The sequence below is a fragment of the Mercenaria mercenaria genome, chromosome 14 (genome assembly GCF_021730395.1).
Source record: "Mercenaria mercenaria strain notata chromosome 14, MADL_Memer_1, whole genome shotgun sequence".
Lineage (NCBI taxonomy): Eukaryota > Metazoa > Mollusca > Bivalvia > Venerida > Veneridae > Mercenaria > Mercenaria mercenaria.
Genome location: NC_069374.1, coordinates 58530382 through 58547736, shown reverse-complemented (window position 1 = coordinate 58547736; position 17355 = coordinate 58530382). Strand labels below are relative to the sequence as shown.

The following is a 17355-nucleotide window of genomic DNA, read 5'->3' as shown; positions in this document are numbered from 1 at the left end:
GTCATTCTGGTCATGTCACTTTTACTTGAGTAACCTTCGCCTTGTACACATTAATCTCCTTAATCCTATCCTCATCGGTAATATAGGTTATAATAGTATGTCCAAATTATTTTAGCTCAATTAACTGCAATGAAACTTCAAGTTTATTTGAGTCCACTTCTAGGAAACACCAACACTATGGTGTCATAGAAGAAGGTCAAGACCCCTAATCATCCAACAGAAAGATAATCTGTAACGAATTCTTTAACTTTCTGGTGGCTCGATCACCAAGTGGTCACATTTTAATGGGATTCAAGCCTCTGACCTCCCACTCCCAAGATGGAATGCCTTAACCATTAGGCCATGGGTATTTAGGCACACAAAACCCCATCTTCATGTTGTCCACTGACTGCAAGTGAGCTTAAATTGCTTCAAGATTCTTCCAGATCCCACCTACAGACCACTTAAGGTACTCTATATGTGTAGAAATGACATCAATATTGCCAGGACAGACCCATTGATAATGTCCTACATATATCATTGTTTCTGTCCCCTCCATTTCTCTAGGAGAAAATAAATCCATTAATGTATTTATGGATAATTATTTTTCAAAAGGGTTATGAATTAAGGTAGTTCTGCACCTTCGGATAAAAATATTCCTACAACACAGATTTTGATTGAACCTTGATTTTTCAAAACTTTAGAACATGATTAGAAGATCTGGCAAATAACTGATTTGAAAAAAATTTGGACCTCACATAGGTTTTCATAATGGGAGTCTATGGGAAAATCACAGTTTTTAGCAAAAAATATTTTGTCTACTATGTAGATTTTAATGAAACTTTTCACAGTCTTAAATAAACATAATGTCCTATACTATGGTGCAATTTCACATTATATTTTTACTTTTGAAAGATAGTAACGGTGCCATTGTAATACATTAATTTTACTCACTGGCTGCCATTAATTTATAAAATGATTTTCATTTCCCTACGCCAAATCCATGCTTTATTCTACGGTATCCTGATGAATGACATTATGCCATCACTTCCAGTTTAACAAACATGCAGAACTACCTTAAATAGACTTTTCCGAGACTTTGCGAGCAAACAGTTTTTCCCAACTCTTGATTAAGTTTTATTCTAACTATAACTTTCTGTGGTTTCAATTTCAAATAAAAAAAAAACTCCCAGAGTGCATGATTTCCCCTAAATCCTGGTAACATGATTGTTCTTCCCCTGAATCCAGTGATAACATGTTTTCTATAATTGCATTCTAGAAAAAGTTCATGATCTGACCAATAAAAAGGGATTCTATTGAAAAGAAATTCAATTTCATTTGTGTTATTTTTTTCTGCTAAATTTTATAGAAAAAAGTACTAATAAAGATCTTGACCAGTAACATATACATTTTGACATACAAACCTGCCTGAAGAAATACCAATACAGAAAGTGCTTTTTATCTTCTATAAAAACTTTCCCCAAAGAAAATATACATATTAAAGTGCTTTTTTTTTCCTTCCTTACCTTTAACAAACTCAACAATATCAAAACACAAAATCTCATTAAGTTTTTGACTAATCAACATTTACCTAGATTATTAATAATATGCAAGAAGAACACTATTCTCAGGTATGACATATGATTTCTTTTTTTTTTACAACCAAACTGTCTCAGGCTTGCCTTATAATATAGTATTTATTTCAACATTACTTCCTTATATTTTAAACATATAAATATCACTAACCTCTGTATTTAAACAAGTATTTACAACATGTAACAATTAACATGCAAATCTCATGCTCACTACATACCATGCTGGATAAATTGCTACATTGGTTAGGTATAAAAAAAAGCAGATTAAATATGTTGAGACAGAATAATTTAATGCACCTTTCATTTATTATCATATACAGCCATGCTCTCCTCCTGAAGTTTAAAGAAATGACCAGGAATTATATAGCCTGGTTTATAAGTCAGGCTTATCAAGTCCATTACAATTTTAGAACTTAATAATTGGAAATGTGGTATAAGACTAATGTGACTGATAGTATTGTATTACTAGCAACAGTTACTTCCCTTTGTTTTGCAAGATCCTATTAACCATTTGTTTTTATTGAACATTGTTTTAATAAAACACTAAAAAGATCAAAATTTAAGAAGTGCAGCACAATTATGCAGCTAGCACAGAATTAAGATATATGTGTATCCATGATGACTAAATAACTTCCCTGATTCTCACAGTTTTTCATGATAGCAGGGTGTCAGTCTGAACTGTCTGGACTGGAACTAAATGAAACAAAGTTAAGGATGGCCAATACAAATAAATGCAGTAAGTATAGTCAGTATTTAAGTCATATGACAATCACATGGACTGTCATGTGCCAACTGGCAAAATAATGAATGAGGTGACTGTATAAGAATCACCAAATTAAAGAATTTACTTCTCCAGCATATCTTTAATATCCTCCTTAAATTGCTGTTTATATCATACCTTTAAATGTATAATGTTAGGGTTGTAATGTTTATAAGTTCATTAAATTCCACTAGGTATATAAGGTAATTCTTAGGTTTTTAATATACATTGTTTTAAATTAGCTTTTCTTAATTAAGTGGTCAGTGGTGACTGACAGGAAAGCAGCACAATTTTATCCCTACAGAATTTGATGTTATTTGACTTCATCATCTGGTAATTGATTAAACTGAAGGTAAAAAAAGTTAACTTTCCATTTCTACATTCAGTCAACATTGTCACTGGATCAGCAGACTAATGACCATAAAACATACATTACATAATAAATTATATAGTCAGAATTAATATTTAAACAATCTCAAACTCAGTTCTAGCAGTCCTTTGTGCAGTTGTACACTGGGTTATATATGTAACCAATTTCGTTACTTTTGCTAAAATTTGCTGACAGAGCCACACGCTTTAACAATTGCAATGACTTGTGACTTTTGAGTAGTATTATCTTTAAAAACAGTAATTTAACTAAACACTTTGAAGTACTGATTCTTATATGGCAATTGGAATAATATGTTGTCCATGAAATCATGAAATATAAGTGATACTGAAGTTTCCCTGTCTACCTGTCTACAATATATTAGGCAGTAACAATCACTGAGGCATGAAAAAAATAGGCCCAAGGGATTGATCTATTTCTGTCACAATGCCATGAACATCTCTTTAAATTATGAATGAGCAAAATGAAATGGAATGGCAGATCAATGTTCTTTGTAATGCTTATTTGTTTTATAAAGTTATGTAAGGAAGAGCCAATTTCTAATACACATCTAAGAAACAAGGGGGGGCCTTCATCAGGCTGAGCGGTAAAGGATGCTTACTTCGAATCACTTGCCCCTCACCAATGCGGATTAAGCAACATATTTATAGGGTGTAGAATCTCCTACATCTACAGCTTTGGAACAGAGGATGATTCTATAAGCAGGTGTCTGTGCTTGCCTGAATCAATTCCTAGAGCAGACCCTGGGATCTAAGACCTTTCACCATCAAAAACCAGAAAAGTTCCCATAGGACCTAACTTGTGTTATTATGATGTACTTTATATGCTCAAGTCATATCAATAATAATGTCTAAAAATAAACTTAAAATTTAATATATACTGCAAGGAGCAAAATTTTAATGCTTAGCTCATATAATATTGTTTTCTTTTTTTATAATATGTATCTGTTAAAAATGTAGCATCTAAATACATACATCTTATTTAGATGTCTTGTACTCAAAATCTGTTTTCATAATTCTGAGACTTAAAAAAGCACCCAAAAATTAATTTTTATAATACCCTAGCATGAGAGATATAACAGAAAAGAATTGTGTCTAAACTCCTTTTTGATATAATATAGTTTGCAAAGGACTCTTGTGTATTAATCTTTCAGCTGCTTTTAAATGAAAAAAAAAAATATTGGTTTAAAGTTATTTAATGATGGAAAGGAAGGAGGGTTTTTTACCATTAGTTTCATTCATGAACTGCCCATTTGTATTGCTATATTGTTTTGAAGGTTGCTGCATCAGTCAAATATCGAATAATTCAAAAGAAACATAAAGTATGTATTTGTAACTAATATTCCGACTGTAATTTAAGGGTATTTATGCAAGTTGGAATCAACTGCTGGTATGCCAAAACAGTAATTGCTCTTTCAGTCCTTCTTCCATGCACAAGATCATGTATGTTTTGATTGCTAATTTCAAAGGTGTCCACCGACAAATCATGATGTACTACTGGCACACGGTATTTGTAACAATAACATGTTTATGTTATTATTGAGAAAAGGGGAATCGGGTAGTGAAACCATTATCCGTGACAAAATAGTTGTACTACTTTTGAAAACCCTGATTTACCATAAAGTAAACCCTGAATTACCAATAAAAACATAATCGACTTTTCCGATAACGTTTTCATTATCGTTTTCTATTTCATATATCATAATTATGTAAATTAAGCTTGCGATTTAAGGAACCCCAGTTTTCATTCATTTTGGTTATTTATAATTTTCATTATGTGTGACCTAATTTACATATAGAAAAATACATTTACATTCATGTTATCCTATTTGTTACTATTGGTGATCCAATTACATTTATTTCAGTTTCATTCATTGAGTCAATAAACTTTGTTCAATTAGCGACCGGCTTTAATTGATACAAGTTAAAGCATAGCAAAAGTTCCTTCTAGGGCACATCTATATAAATATATATTGATCATCTTGTAAAATTTTGGTTGCAATATCTGTTTTAAATATTGGTCATCAGTGTGTGAAACCCAAGGGTCGGACACAAGGACAATACAATCTACCTTATTGATATTCCGTATCCCTCCCCCACATTTAATCAGGGAGACCGTGGCACGGTGGTTAGCAGGTTGGACTACAAAGTCAGCGATCCGGGTTCGATTCCCGGACCAATCCGAGTTCGATTCCCGAACCCAGATCGATTCCTGTTTGTGTCTGATATCCTGACTAGCGTTAATAAGGTGGAAATAAGTTGTCGACTACCCATGTTTAACAAGAAACTTTACTTATTTTCAAGCGTCCCTGGTGGGCATTACATTTTGCACCAAGGGTGCTTTAAATACAAAAAACTAAAAGTCTGGAAAAGAACTATGTTCTTTTATATTGCCTAAAAATGTCGAGTAAGTATTTACGCTAACATAAATTGTAAAATCCAACAACAAAGTGAATCTAAGCCCGCCCGCTTAGCTCAGTAGGTAAGAGCGTTGGTCTACGGATCGCGGGGTCGCGAGTTCGATCCTCGGGCGGGGCGTATGTTCTCCGTGACTATTTGATAAACGACATTGTGTCTGAAATCATTAGTCCTCCACCTCTGATAATTCATGTGGGGAAGTTGGCAGTTACTTGCGGAGAACAGGTTTGTACTGGTACAGAACCCAGGAACACTGGTTAGGTTAACTGCCCGCCGTTACATGACTGAAATACTGTTGAAAAACGGCGTTAAACCCAAAACAAACAAACAAAACAAAGTGAATCTGTTACCACTTTCAGTTGAGTAAATATGGCAATAAGAATACACTGACTATACATGTTGATCCGGTCAGTAGTGTTCCATTCAATGCGTGAAATGTTGCGCATAATTAGAGGGTCGCAATTGGGTTTATTTTCACATATTGACCATGCATTCGAAGGTAACGATAATATTCAGTTATTTACATGTAAATTTGCTCTATGTCTACCTACTTGTACACATGTTATGCTCTTCAAGAATAAAGGAAATAAAAGAATCAATCAATCATCCTCGGGTTTAGTAATTTGTAATCCACGGAGTGCGTTCAATCAGAGAGTCGCCTCAATTAGGAAAGAATAATTTTAACGTCAGAGGTTATTTCTAAGGTCACGGAGTTTGATTGGCCAGCTTGTAACGACAACAGCTTTCAAGTTCATTGCTCAGTCAAGTTAGACTTACCAACACTAAGTGTTCCTTCTTAAGAGAAGGAACAATAAGTTTTTCTCTTTGATAATGGGTGTTGATACTCAAATGATTTGAAAGTGAGGCTAGTTAACATGTCGTCTGCATAACTTATGATTAATAAATCATAAAATTATTGGAATTCTTTTCTGGTCGGGAAATGCATGTTATTTTTAAAAGCATATGAAAAAGTGTAACACAGTGACACATACTTCCAAATACCGGTATAAGAATTTCATATACTATATCAAATATCGATCATTCTGTATTGATACAAATATCGCATCAATCATTCCAATCAATACACAGCCCTACTCACTCTTAAGCAGTCACCTGCTCCCTTGACTGTTGCTAACATAGCTTTGACTGTAAACAGTCTTTCATAAATCTTTTTACACCTAGCTAGCTTGTAGTTTGCGAAATTGATTCCATACATAATTTATGACTGTAAAGTTGTAAATGCTACAAAGACTAAAATGGATTATAAGAATATATATATACACATTCCCAGAGCTACAATGTATCTATACCAAACTTAAATTGTAGAAACACACAAAATGCTCTATTCATGACCTGGTAAACATCAGAGCTACCTCTTTGTTAGGAAATTTCCAGAGTTATCAATTCAAAGTCCTAAATTTTGTTCTACTCAGCTAGGTTCTAGGAATATAGCAGAACAGTAAGAAGTGGATCTGTGTAAAATGGTGTCTGTTAAACACCTAGCTAGCTTGCACCCAACATTTTCACTTTATGTCAAGTGTCAGACACCTGCCTTATTATTCGAAAAGTGTCCTGTTTTGTATGGACAGCTATATATGCAGGTAGGTAAACTACACTTTACAGTGTTATAGTTACGCTGCTGGAATACTAGACAGTTTTCAGTCCTTATTTTGTGGAATTTTGTCGTACATTTATCTGGTAGCATTTTTAGTTATAATTGATGCAAAATTTACAGGGAATTTCAGATGATATATTAATTAGAAAAAAATAAGTTACCATTTTTGGTAAGTCTAAAACTGTGTGACTGTTGCCATAATATCTCTTTCTCAGTTTGTATGCATCTAAGAAAGAGGTAGTTCTAATATTTATCAGGTGACGTATCACGTTTCCGGCTAAAAATATCTGCTTTGCATCTAAAAAAAAAGTGACAAAAGGTCCAGGCTTAGCACGCATTCACAACCGGCAGTAAATCGTTCTGAAAAAAAACGGCTCAAAATAATAAAATGTTACGTCATTCAAACTAATTTGATTTTAAAAGGCACTGCAAAATAAGTTCATTCAATAAAGGTAAAGATTCACTTCTAAAATTTTCAAAGTCATCTATGGTACAAAGGGCAATGCATAACATTTTACAAGGTAGCCTATATATCAGAGATAAATAATTCAATTTTTGTTATAGAAAAATGTTTTATAGTATATAAATTATATGAGCCGTACCATGGGAAAACCAACAAAGTGGCTTTGCGACCAGCATGGATCCAGACCAGCCTGCGCATCCATGCAGTCTGGTCAGGCTCCATGCTGTTCGCTTTTAAAGCCTATTGGAATTGGAGAAACTGTTAGCGAACAGCATGGATCCTGACCAGACTGCGCGGATGCGCAGGCTGGTCTGGATCCATGCTGGTCGCAAAGCCACTATGTTGGTTTTCTCAAGGCACGGCTCACATATATTCCAAAAATATCAGTAAAATTGTTATTTACTGCTGAATTTACTCAGACATACCCCTAGAGTTTGGACAGGTGTCATGTCAAATCTGTAATGACAAAATTAATGTCAGTTAAAATGTTTGAACGATTTTCTATTGTGGAAAATTTGTCAAAAAAGAAAGATGGTTTAGTGCCTTAACTACTCTAAAATTTGCAATTTAATGTACAATCAAACTTCATTTGCTCATACTTGATGGGACCAGCAAATTTATCTGAGTTATCAGTAGTTCCAGTCATCAAACAATATATATAATATGCGGGGTTTTTGCCAGGACCTAACGGTGAGTGCAAAGGACAGTGTTTGATTTTATCCAAGTTTGAGAAAACGAAGTTTGATAGTATATTTTAAAGTAAACTTTTCTATATATGGTCCCTCAGTGTAAGTCAATTAAGCCAATTAACTGTTTTAACACTGCCTAAATGACTAAACAATTAAAAGTAAGATTTGGCATGACCTTTGACCCCTTTGCACGTCACCTGGACCAAGACAAGCTGCAGCTCTTGTAAGACAAGCAGCTCTGGTTCATTGAGGTTTTAACTCTGCCAAATAAAACAAAGATGTTCAATGCATATCAATATTTTAGCCTAGATAAGATTTTATATGAGTTTTGAGCCTTAAGTGTAACCTCGACCTTGAAATAGGGGCCTGGGATTTTTGCACAACACTATATCTCATTGCGGCAAGCATTTATGCCAAATAAAAATAAGACTGCTCCATGCATGTCAAAGTTCGGATGGGCTCTCAAATGACCTTTGACCCCAAAAGTGTGGCCTTTAACTTTGAATTGCACCAGACGTTTGTACAGGACACTCCAACTTAATTAGAAAAAACATCAATGCTAACCTGACTAGAGTACACAATCTTCCATATATGGAAAGCACATAAAGCTTTCATAGGATATGATTTTATTATAATAATCAGATTGCATTTATGCCAAATAAAATTAAGATTGCTCCATGCATATCAAAGTTATGACCTGGAAAAGATCTGACATGACTTGTGCTTGGCCCTCCATCCCATTGGAGTGTAACATTTACATGCACTAACTAATGCACTAATGCAAATACAAAGAACAACCATTTTGATGACTATGGTATGTAAAGTCCACTGCAAATGGATTCAGCAAACACAATCTCACACACTTTCTACACTTTGTGACCTTGACAGTAATGATTTGGATGATTACTAGTATATGGAAAATCTAGTTCAGTTTCAAAATCTGATTCACTCAGTTATTACAGAGACATTCTGAGAGATAATGAATAAAAACATTAAATTCTGAAATTCTTTTAACAAAAGGGACATAATTCTTTGAACATTTCTGACAAAGTAATGGACTCTGTGCTGTATCTGCAGCTGATGATTTCAAACAACTGTTTTGATTGTTTGAATCACATCCATTTAGTAATAACAAAGACAGACTGAAAGTGCAACACATTTTAAAAGTAATTTAGTCTAAGTAAAAAGGGGCATAATTCATTAAATATTAATTTTGATTGTGTGCTATGGGCCTTGTGTAGTATGATGTGGACGATGATGGTGAACAAGCAAATTGCATAAAAACGTTGCTGGGTACGTGAACACATGTAGACACAAGGTTGAGTAGTACAAAAACCTTGAACTTGCTAGATGGTAGCTTAGAAATAACCAGACTGCAGCACAGAGTGTGAAGAAAACCAAACATTGTTTGGGACACCATGCCCCTAGCTGCCCCTGCCCCCACTCCCATTTCTCCGCACTCTAACACCATTGGTATTCCATCAGTCATATACTCATACACATACTTCTCCTGTAAAAATTTAGACTGGAAAAATAAAGTTCGCAAAAATCTGCCCCAAGAAATCATTGCTTTTAGTGCAATTTGAAGGAAAGCGAGAACAAAGCAATATCTGCAAATTCAGTTCTCTAAGGAAATCTTCAAAATGTCATAAAACTAAGTTATATCCTGGAAATCTGATTTAAGCTCCTGTGAAAATGTTTATTGATTGCCCTTTGTATAAATGCATTCCTTCCTAAACACACACAGTTAGACGGTGTAGAAATCGTTACCGTCTACGATGCCGCCGGAACGACCGTCATCACCTGTTTTAAAACAATCATTTAAATTGCAACATATTTTTATGTACATGAGTTATCAATGCAATGTAAAATCATGTAAAATATTTTGGGAAAATCATGAAGAAAATGACATTTATATCATACAGTTTATATATGGTACATTAATTTTTCAACATCATTACATATGATACATGTATGCATACATATTAATATATGTTGTGTGTAATATTGTCTTATCTTATCTATGATAAGATTTTCATAATAATTAACAACAATATTTCAAATACATCTTAAGGTTGTGTAGCATTATAGGGTTTTAGATTTGCATTTGAAAATATGCCCACATTCCTCTGCAACAACTCTATAAAAAAATGAGTACATATGAGCCGCGCCATGAGAAAAACCTACATAGTGCGTTTGTGACCAGCGTAGATCCAGACCAGCCTGTGCATCTGACAGTCTGGTCAGGATCCATGCTGTTCGCTAACAGTTTCTCTAATTGCAATAGGCTTTGAAAGCGAACAACATGGATCCTGACCAGACTGCACAGATGCGCAGGCTGGTCTGGATCCTTGCACTATGTTGGTTTTTTCGTGATGCGGCTCATATATTTTTCAAAGCGAAGCTTGATATATCATTTTATTCACTGTCATTATCGATGTCAAAAAATTTACATATCAATATTAGAAAATATTTGTTCAAAAGTAAGTATGTTATAATCTGCAATGTACTGTTATATCATTAAATGACATTTCAATTTGCGGACATGAAATTTCATGGTTTTGTCTAAGACAGTTATTTTTGTGGGGACATCAATCTGTTGATTTCCCCTGATCAAGATAAAATGAACGGGACTTTGTTATTCTCCATACTCTCTGAATAGTAATTTTAACCAGAAGGGATAAATGCAATACTGGTAAGTGGTATAAGCCCTTCTTTATTTTAAAACAACTTTGATAGTATTGCATTCAAAATGTGCCTCCCCCCACCACTGCCCCCTCCTCAAATTATTACCAACATGCCCTGGAAGAGGTATTTAGGAAAAAACTTTAAAACATTTCTTCAAATAAATCTCCACTCCATCTGTAACCCATCTGGAAACATAGTGCATTTGCCACCTGCATGGATCTGTGCAGTCTGATCAGGATCCATGCTGTTCGCTAACAGTTTCTCTAATTCCAATAGGCTTTGAAAGCGAATAGCATGGATCCTGACCAGACTACACAGATGCACAGGCTGGTCTGGATCCATGCTGGCTGAAAACACACTATGTTGGTTTTCTCATGGCACAGCTCAAATAAGACTCCTTGTATGGACCAATTCATATGAATGAACAAAATTTATGTAAATAATATTTTTGTATACTCCCATCATGGACCCTATTTTAAGGGATAATGGATGGGGCACAATTTTACTGATAAACAAAAACTCATGTTGAGGACTTACCGGTACCTATACATTTTCCGTCATACAGCGGGGTGATGTCTCGCCCAAGACGGCAGGCCTGTTGCCTCAGGAGACACTGATTACCATACGTTTTCCCATCACTCCCGCATACAGAAGCTATCTCATCGTCACATGATGTTTCGCACTGGCATACAGCTTTACGGTCTTTATCTAACTGACAAACCTCATTGCCTTTGCACTTTATACCATCACAAGGATCTGCAAATAGAAAAAAGTAGTGGTAAGAAACTGTGGAAGACTGGTCAATGTGGATTTTATGCTTAGACCTAAAAAAACAATTCTTTGTTTCCGGTAACATGCTGAAACATTAGGACCATGATGGTCCTGAATCGCTCACCTATCCCCACATGACCCAGTGTTGAACGGAGTATCACGTCGTTATTTCTATTATTTGACATAGTGACCTAGTTTTTGAACATATGTGACCTAGATATCATCAAGATAAAAAATTCTGACCAATTTTCATGAAGATCCATTGAAAAATATTACCTCTAGAGAGGTCACAAGGTTTTTCTATTATTTGACCTAATGACCTAGTTTTTGAAGGCATGTGACCCACTTTTGAACTTGACCTAGATATCATCAAGGTGAACATTCTCAACAACTTTCATGAAGATCTGATGAAAAATATGGCCTCTAGAGAGGTCACAAGGTTTTTCTATTTTTCAACCTACTGACCTAGTTTTTGACCGCACATGATCAAGTTATAAACTTGACCTAGATATCATCAAGCTGAACACTCTCACCAATTTTCATGAAGATCCATTGAGAAATATGGCCGCTAGAGATGTCACAAGGTTTTTCTATTTTTAGACCTACTGACCTAGTTTTTGACTGCACGTGACCCAGTTTCGAACTTGACCTAGATATCATCAGGATAAATATTCTGATCAATTTTCATGAAGATCTCTTGAAAAATATGGCCTCTAGAGAGGTCACAAGGTTTTTCTATTTTTAGATCTACTGACCTAGTTATTGATTGCACGTGACCCAGTTTCGAAACTGACCTAGATATCATCAAGGTGAACATTCTGACTAATTTTCATAAAGATCCCATGAAAAATATAGCCTCTAGAGAGGTCACAAAGTTTTTCTATTTTCAGACCTACTGACCTAGTTTTTGACCGCATGTGATCCAGTTTCAAATTTGACCTAGATATCATCAAGGTGAACATTGTGACCAATTTTCATGAAGATCCATTGAGAAATATGGCCTCTAGAGAGGTCACAAGGTTTTTCTATTTTTAGATCTACTGACCTAGTTTTTGATGCCACGTGACCTAGTTTCAAACTTGGTCTAGATATCATCAAGGTAAACATTCTGATCAATTTTCATGAAGATCTCATGAAAAATATGGCCTCTAGAGGGGTCACAAGATTTTTCAATTTTTAGACCTACTGACCTAGTTTTTGACCGCACGTGACCCAGTTTTGAACTTGACCTAGATAACTATCATCAAGATGAACATTCTGACCAACTTTCATAAAGATCCCATGAAAAATGTGACCTCTAGAGTGGTCACAAGCAAAAGTTTACGCACACACAGACGCACGCACGGATGGACGACGGACGATGGACGCCACGCGATCACAAAAGCTCACCTTGTCACTTTGTGACAGGTGAGCTAAAAAATTAGCCTGGTAGTATAGGTCGGAAAACATTTTTTTTTTAATTTTCTTTTTTATTGAGGGAGACTTTTCGAAAATGATTTTTGTGTCAAAAAATGAATACAAAATTAAGGCGGTTATGTCTTAAGAGCATCAGTAAGTTGACTTCTAACATCACTAGCTATGTTTTAAGCATAAAAACATTTAGGGCTGGGCCAAAAATTTAGGGTAGGTCGGGATACCGGAAACAAACAATTTTTTTATGCCTTATATCACAGGCCTTTTTATCATTTTGGGAATGTGCACCCAAGTTGGTGGAATTGGGAAAATGTTCTTTGAAATTGTCTCAGTTGGGAAAAATTAGATAATACCAAAATGTACCTGAAGTTATTTTTGTGTGTTAAATATTCAAACAAAGGGGATGGCATTGTCATAATTAATCAGTATACATGTATATTATAACTGTTTTTCATTTATCTAAAATATTAACATACAATTTAAATAGCTGTTATATAAAACAGCTAAAACCCCTAAAACTTGACAATTACATTTAGAAATTGAAACTTTAGAAGTTTAAAAAAACAACTACTATACTTTTTTGCTTTGCGACCACCTCCTTTTATCAGGTGTAATTTTATAGAGGAAAATAGCCTTGCATTTGTCAATGAAATGAAGTTCCCAACAATCAAATGAAATTATCATGCATTGCTGACATCAATTTAATTTGATTTTACATTAATTCTACATAAGAATGACAAAATAACAACTGCTTGGCACCAAAAAAATAATTTCTTTGCTTTTACGTATATGTGCACTTAATATGTTCTTGAAACTATCAGTAATATGAATCTAGTTGCCGTTGATCCTGATCAGAAATAGTGTTTAAGAAAATTCAGTCTGAATGAAATTAGTGTTTTTAACATGTAAGATACGTTACTGAACTGCTTGGGTATGTTTTATGTACATATAAAAGGAATGGTACCTATTTACAGAGTACTATATCTTATCATTCATATTGGTATAATATTTTCTCTACCCATAGGTACTGATTTAAACTTTGCTTTTACTGAAAAAAATTTTACAGACGTTTCTTGTAGATATTATTTCAAAACAGTAAACATATCTACAGTTAAATTTATTACTGACTTAACAGTTCAGCATAAGCTACATTTCTGACATCAACTGAACTTTAAACACCAAAATTATGTCATAATAAAACCAGTAGGCTACAGTTTATTGATAATTTTAACACAAATATGCTCAACTGGAACAAGAGTTAATTCTAAACTAAAGATACCAAATGTAACGTATCTTGTCTTGTATTCAAACATTCTACTGAGAAGTCAAAAACAATTAAATCTCAACACCTGATGAACTACAAAGCAGATGTTATATACCGGAACCCTACTTACTTATATATACTCAGATCGCAGATATACTGGAACACAGAGAAACTCACTGGTAACGTATCTTGCATACTCTAGTTGTGGTCAGCAACTTGTTTACAATAACATTATTTTTTTATTTTTGTCTAGGAGAAATGAAATCTCAAAATTTTCAGCTGGCTTGTGTTCGTTTGCGGTGACTAGAATATCAGCAAAGGAACCCAAAATTCGTCTACAAAATTTGTACAAAACACCATCTCATGATTTAGTTTCATAAAACTAATGTGTGCCTCCTCTTCATCGGTATCCATCACTTTGGCCAAGTATCACTTCCCGTTGTAAGTTGCGGCCCCAAATGACTCAACATCGCGATTTTATTGAAAACACAGACAAAGACAAATTGATGTGTGTCCGTTTGCGAAGACATGATTATTGAGCAGTAAATAATACAGATCCGGATCAGCTGCCACTTTTTTAGGTCTATACAGTTTGCAGCATAATAATTGTGGTTTTTAACAACAAGTACTTTCGTGACTTTTGACACTTTTTGTTTCAGAGAATTGATTGAGTAAGAAGAGGTATATCATAAAAATAAAAATAGTTATTCTTACCAAATATAAAAATACTTCGAGTCTTGGTGCCTAAATCTGATTTCAGTATGTTTGCAATTGTTTCTATGGTCATTTACAACTAAAAAGGGATATACCTTTCTCGGAAGTATCACCTTCACGTTTGTTACCGTAGATCCAGTGAACCTTCCACGCATAACAATAATTATCATTATCTTTAATATTTATCATCAGTATTAATCATTATTATAAAAATACAAATCATAATAATAGTATAAATTATGAATTATTATTATTATTACAATTATTATTATTATTAGATCTATATTACGAATATAGTAAGTATTATTATAATGATGATGATGATGATGATTATAATTATCATTATACATGTTGTATTTGTATTGTTGCTATCGTGTTGTTGTTGTTTGTCCAGTGCACAAAAATGTAATATATATATAAAGATAGGATTATATGATTTCAGTCGTTCTATCAGCAAGATACGTTACCACTACACATATAGTCCAATTGTTAGCATTGGGTAAAAAATCAAACACTTTAACTAGAAATACATGCTCATTGTGCTAGTGCAAATACACATCTGCGACATGTTCCTCTTATATAAGGAAAAATGGTAGACATTTCTTCAAAACATCAGCTGTTCATTTAAGAACTGACTATATCTACATGATGCATGAAATGCCTATGTTAAAATGGACGCGATACTTGGACAAACCATTTTGTTTAAAATAAGATGTGCGTAAGATACCTCAACCATTGTTAAGGAAATGTTTTCCTGCCATGGAAATGTTATTTTTACGATTTAACTATGATGTAAGGACAATATTTCGAAACAGCAAGATACGTTACTGTCTGTGTAAGAAACGTTACCATAACTGCACGTCCAAATGGCACAGACATTTCATTTCGATTTCTGAAATTGCTGTTTGTCGTAGTAAAACAGTTTCATAAAGACATAAACAGCAGTTGGTGTAATAAAATCTGCCAAAATAATATCATTATTTAGATATAAAATTGACTTACCCCGATTTCAGATGATGCAGAGAGCAGTATACAGACACAAAACAATGGTAAAATGGCTTCCAAAATTACGAAGTTATTGACACACTGAATCATGTTTTTAGTACTGTCAGAAATCGATGCGATTACATCATAAATATATTGTTGTGTCTAAGTGCTTGCTAGACTGTATCGTATCTTGCAGTAACGTATCTTGCGAGATTAAAGTTAATTAAGGTTTTATGAAAGAAAATTAACTTCATATTGTTTAAAATTAAGTTTCTGTTAAATATTATGTGAACAGTGAGTCAGCAATACTTTTAAATCTTGGCCATTCTGCTTCATTCCAAAGCTTTAACTGCTTTTACAGGTAACGTATCTTGCATGAGTTAAAGTAGCATTGCCGATTTCAATATTTGACCCATTTTAAAAAGATCAGGTGTTATTGGTGGATGTATATGATATCAATTCGGGGTAGCAAATTGATTCATTAGTTCGGAAATTACTACTGGAGGCACAATAGATCGTTCTTAATTATATTTTTGTACTGAGATTTCCATGTAACGTATCTTGCAGCCATTTTGGAGACAACGTGTTTACGATTTTATTAAACAAGATATACATGAAGTATTTCTCTGGTGATATTTTTATTCCTACTCTGACAAATCTAAATACAAAAAAACACTAATAGCACCGGAAAGAAGTTTTCCCTGTTATTTACACACAGACAAATTGAATACTTTGAAGTGGCGACATGAACATTTTCATTATTTTGTTTTGATAAATGGAATATCTCACCTAATATTGACATCAAAAGTACAAAGTAAGTGTTTGTCTGCTTAGATGTATTGTAGTTTTGCATAACAAAACACAATAGACCCAAATATACCAGTCAGGTTATCCTATACTTGTCTGAGACACAAAATGAGGGCAAATTTACATTCTTATTTAGAATCAATGTTTATACATGTAAATCAAGTCAGTGTTCTGGTTTATTTCATTCCTTTCCAATGGTATAAACAACCATTTTAACCATTTCATTCACATGGCTTCAGGTGCAACATCAAGACATCAATGCAACATAAAAATGTCATGCAAGACAATGTTACAGATTTCTGTTACATCATTTCAATATGAATGTGTTGTGCATTTAACTATATCCATCCTGGCCTTCGTTGGGTGGGCAGTAAATCTCCCGTCTTGAATGTATGCACACATTCAATGTATAAATAGAGAACGCCTGTACGAAAACTTACGCCCAGAAAAATCTGACAAAACTGCCTAAGGTGTAGGCGGATTCCGCTTAAATTGCAATTCAGGTTAATATAGCAGGGATTCTGCCTATAAGCAGGAATATGCAGCGAAATATGCAAATTTTCTAAGGCGGAAACCAGTTAAAAAATCCACCTACCCAATATTTAGGAGGAAAAAATACGCCTTAAAATTCCACCTAGAGAATTCACTAGCAGGAAAAAAATACGCCTTAAGAAATTATTAACAAGAAAAATGTCTGCCATTTGGTTAAATTGTAAGAATCTAAAAAATACAAAGTACAATGCTGCATGTACATCAAGATTTCAGTGTTGTAACAATTTATAGCTTTAACTGTAATTTTGAATTT

The 17355-nt window shown here is 34.0% G+C and overlaps 1 protein-coding gene across 11 annotated transcripts in view; it reads right to left on the bottom strand.

Annotated features, from left to right (window-relative positions):
• The window catches only part of LOC123527870 (agrin-like), a 336920-nt gene that overhangs the window by 86620 nt on the left and 232945 nt on the right, over positions 1 to 17355 (bottom strand). For all 11 annotated transcript variants that reach the window (XM_053523608.1, XM_053523610.1, XM_053523611.1 and 8 more), the window contains one exon: positions 11132 to 11350. In XM_053523608.1, coding sequence (XP_053379583.1) covers positions 11132 to 11350 — 219 coding nt within the window. The remainder of the gene's footprint in view (positions 1 to 11131; positions 11351 to 17355) is intronic.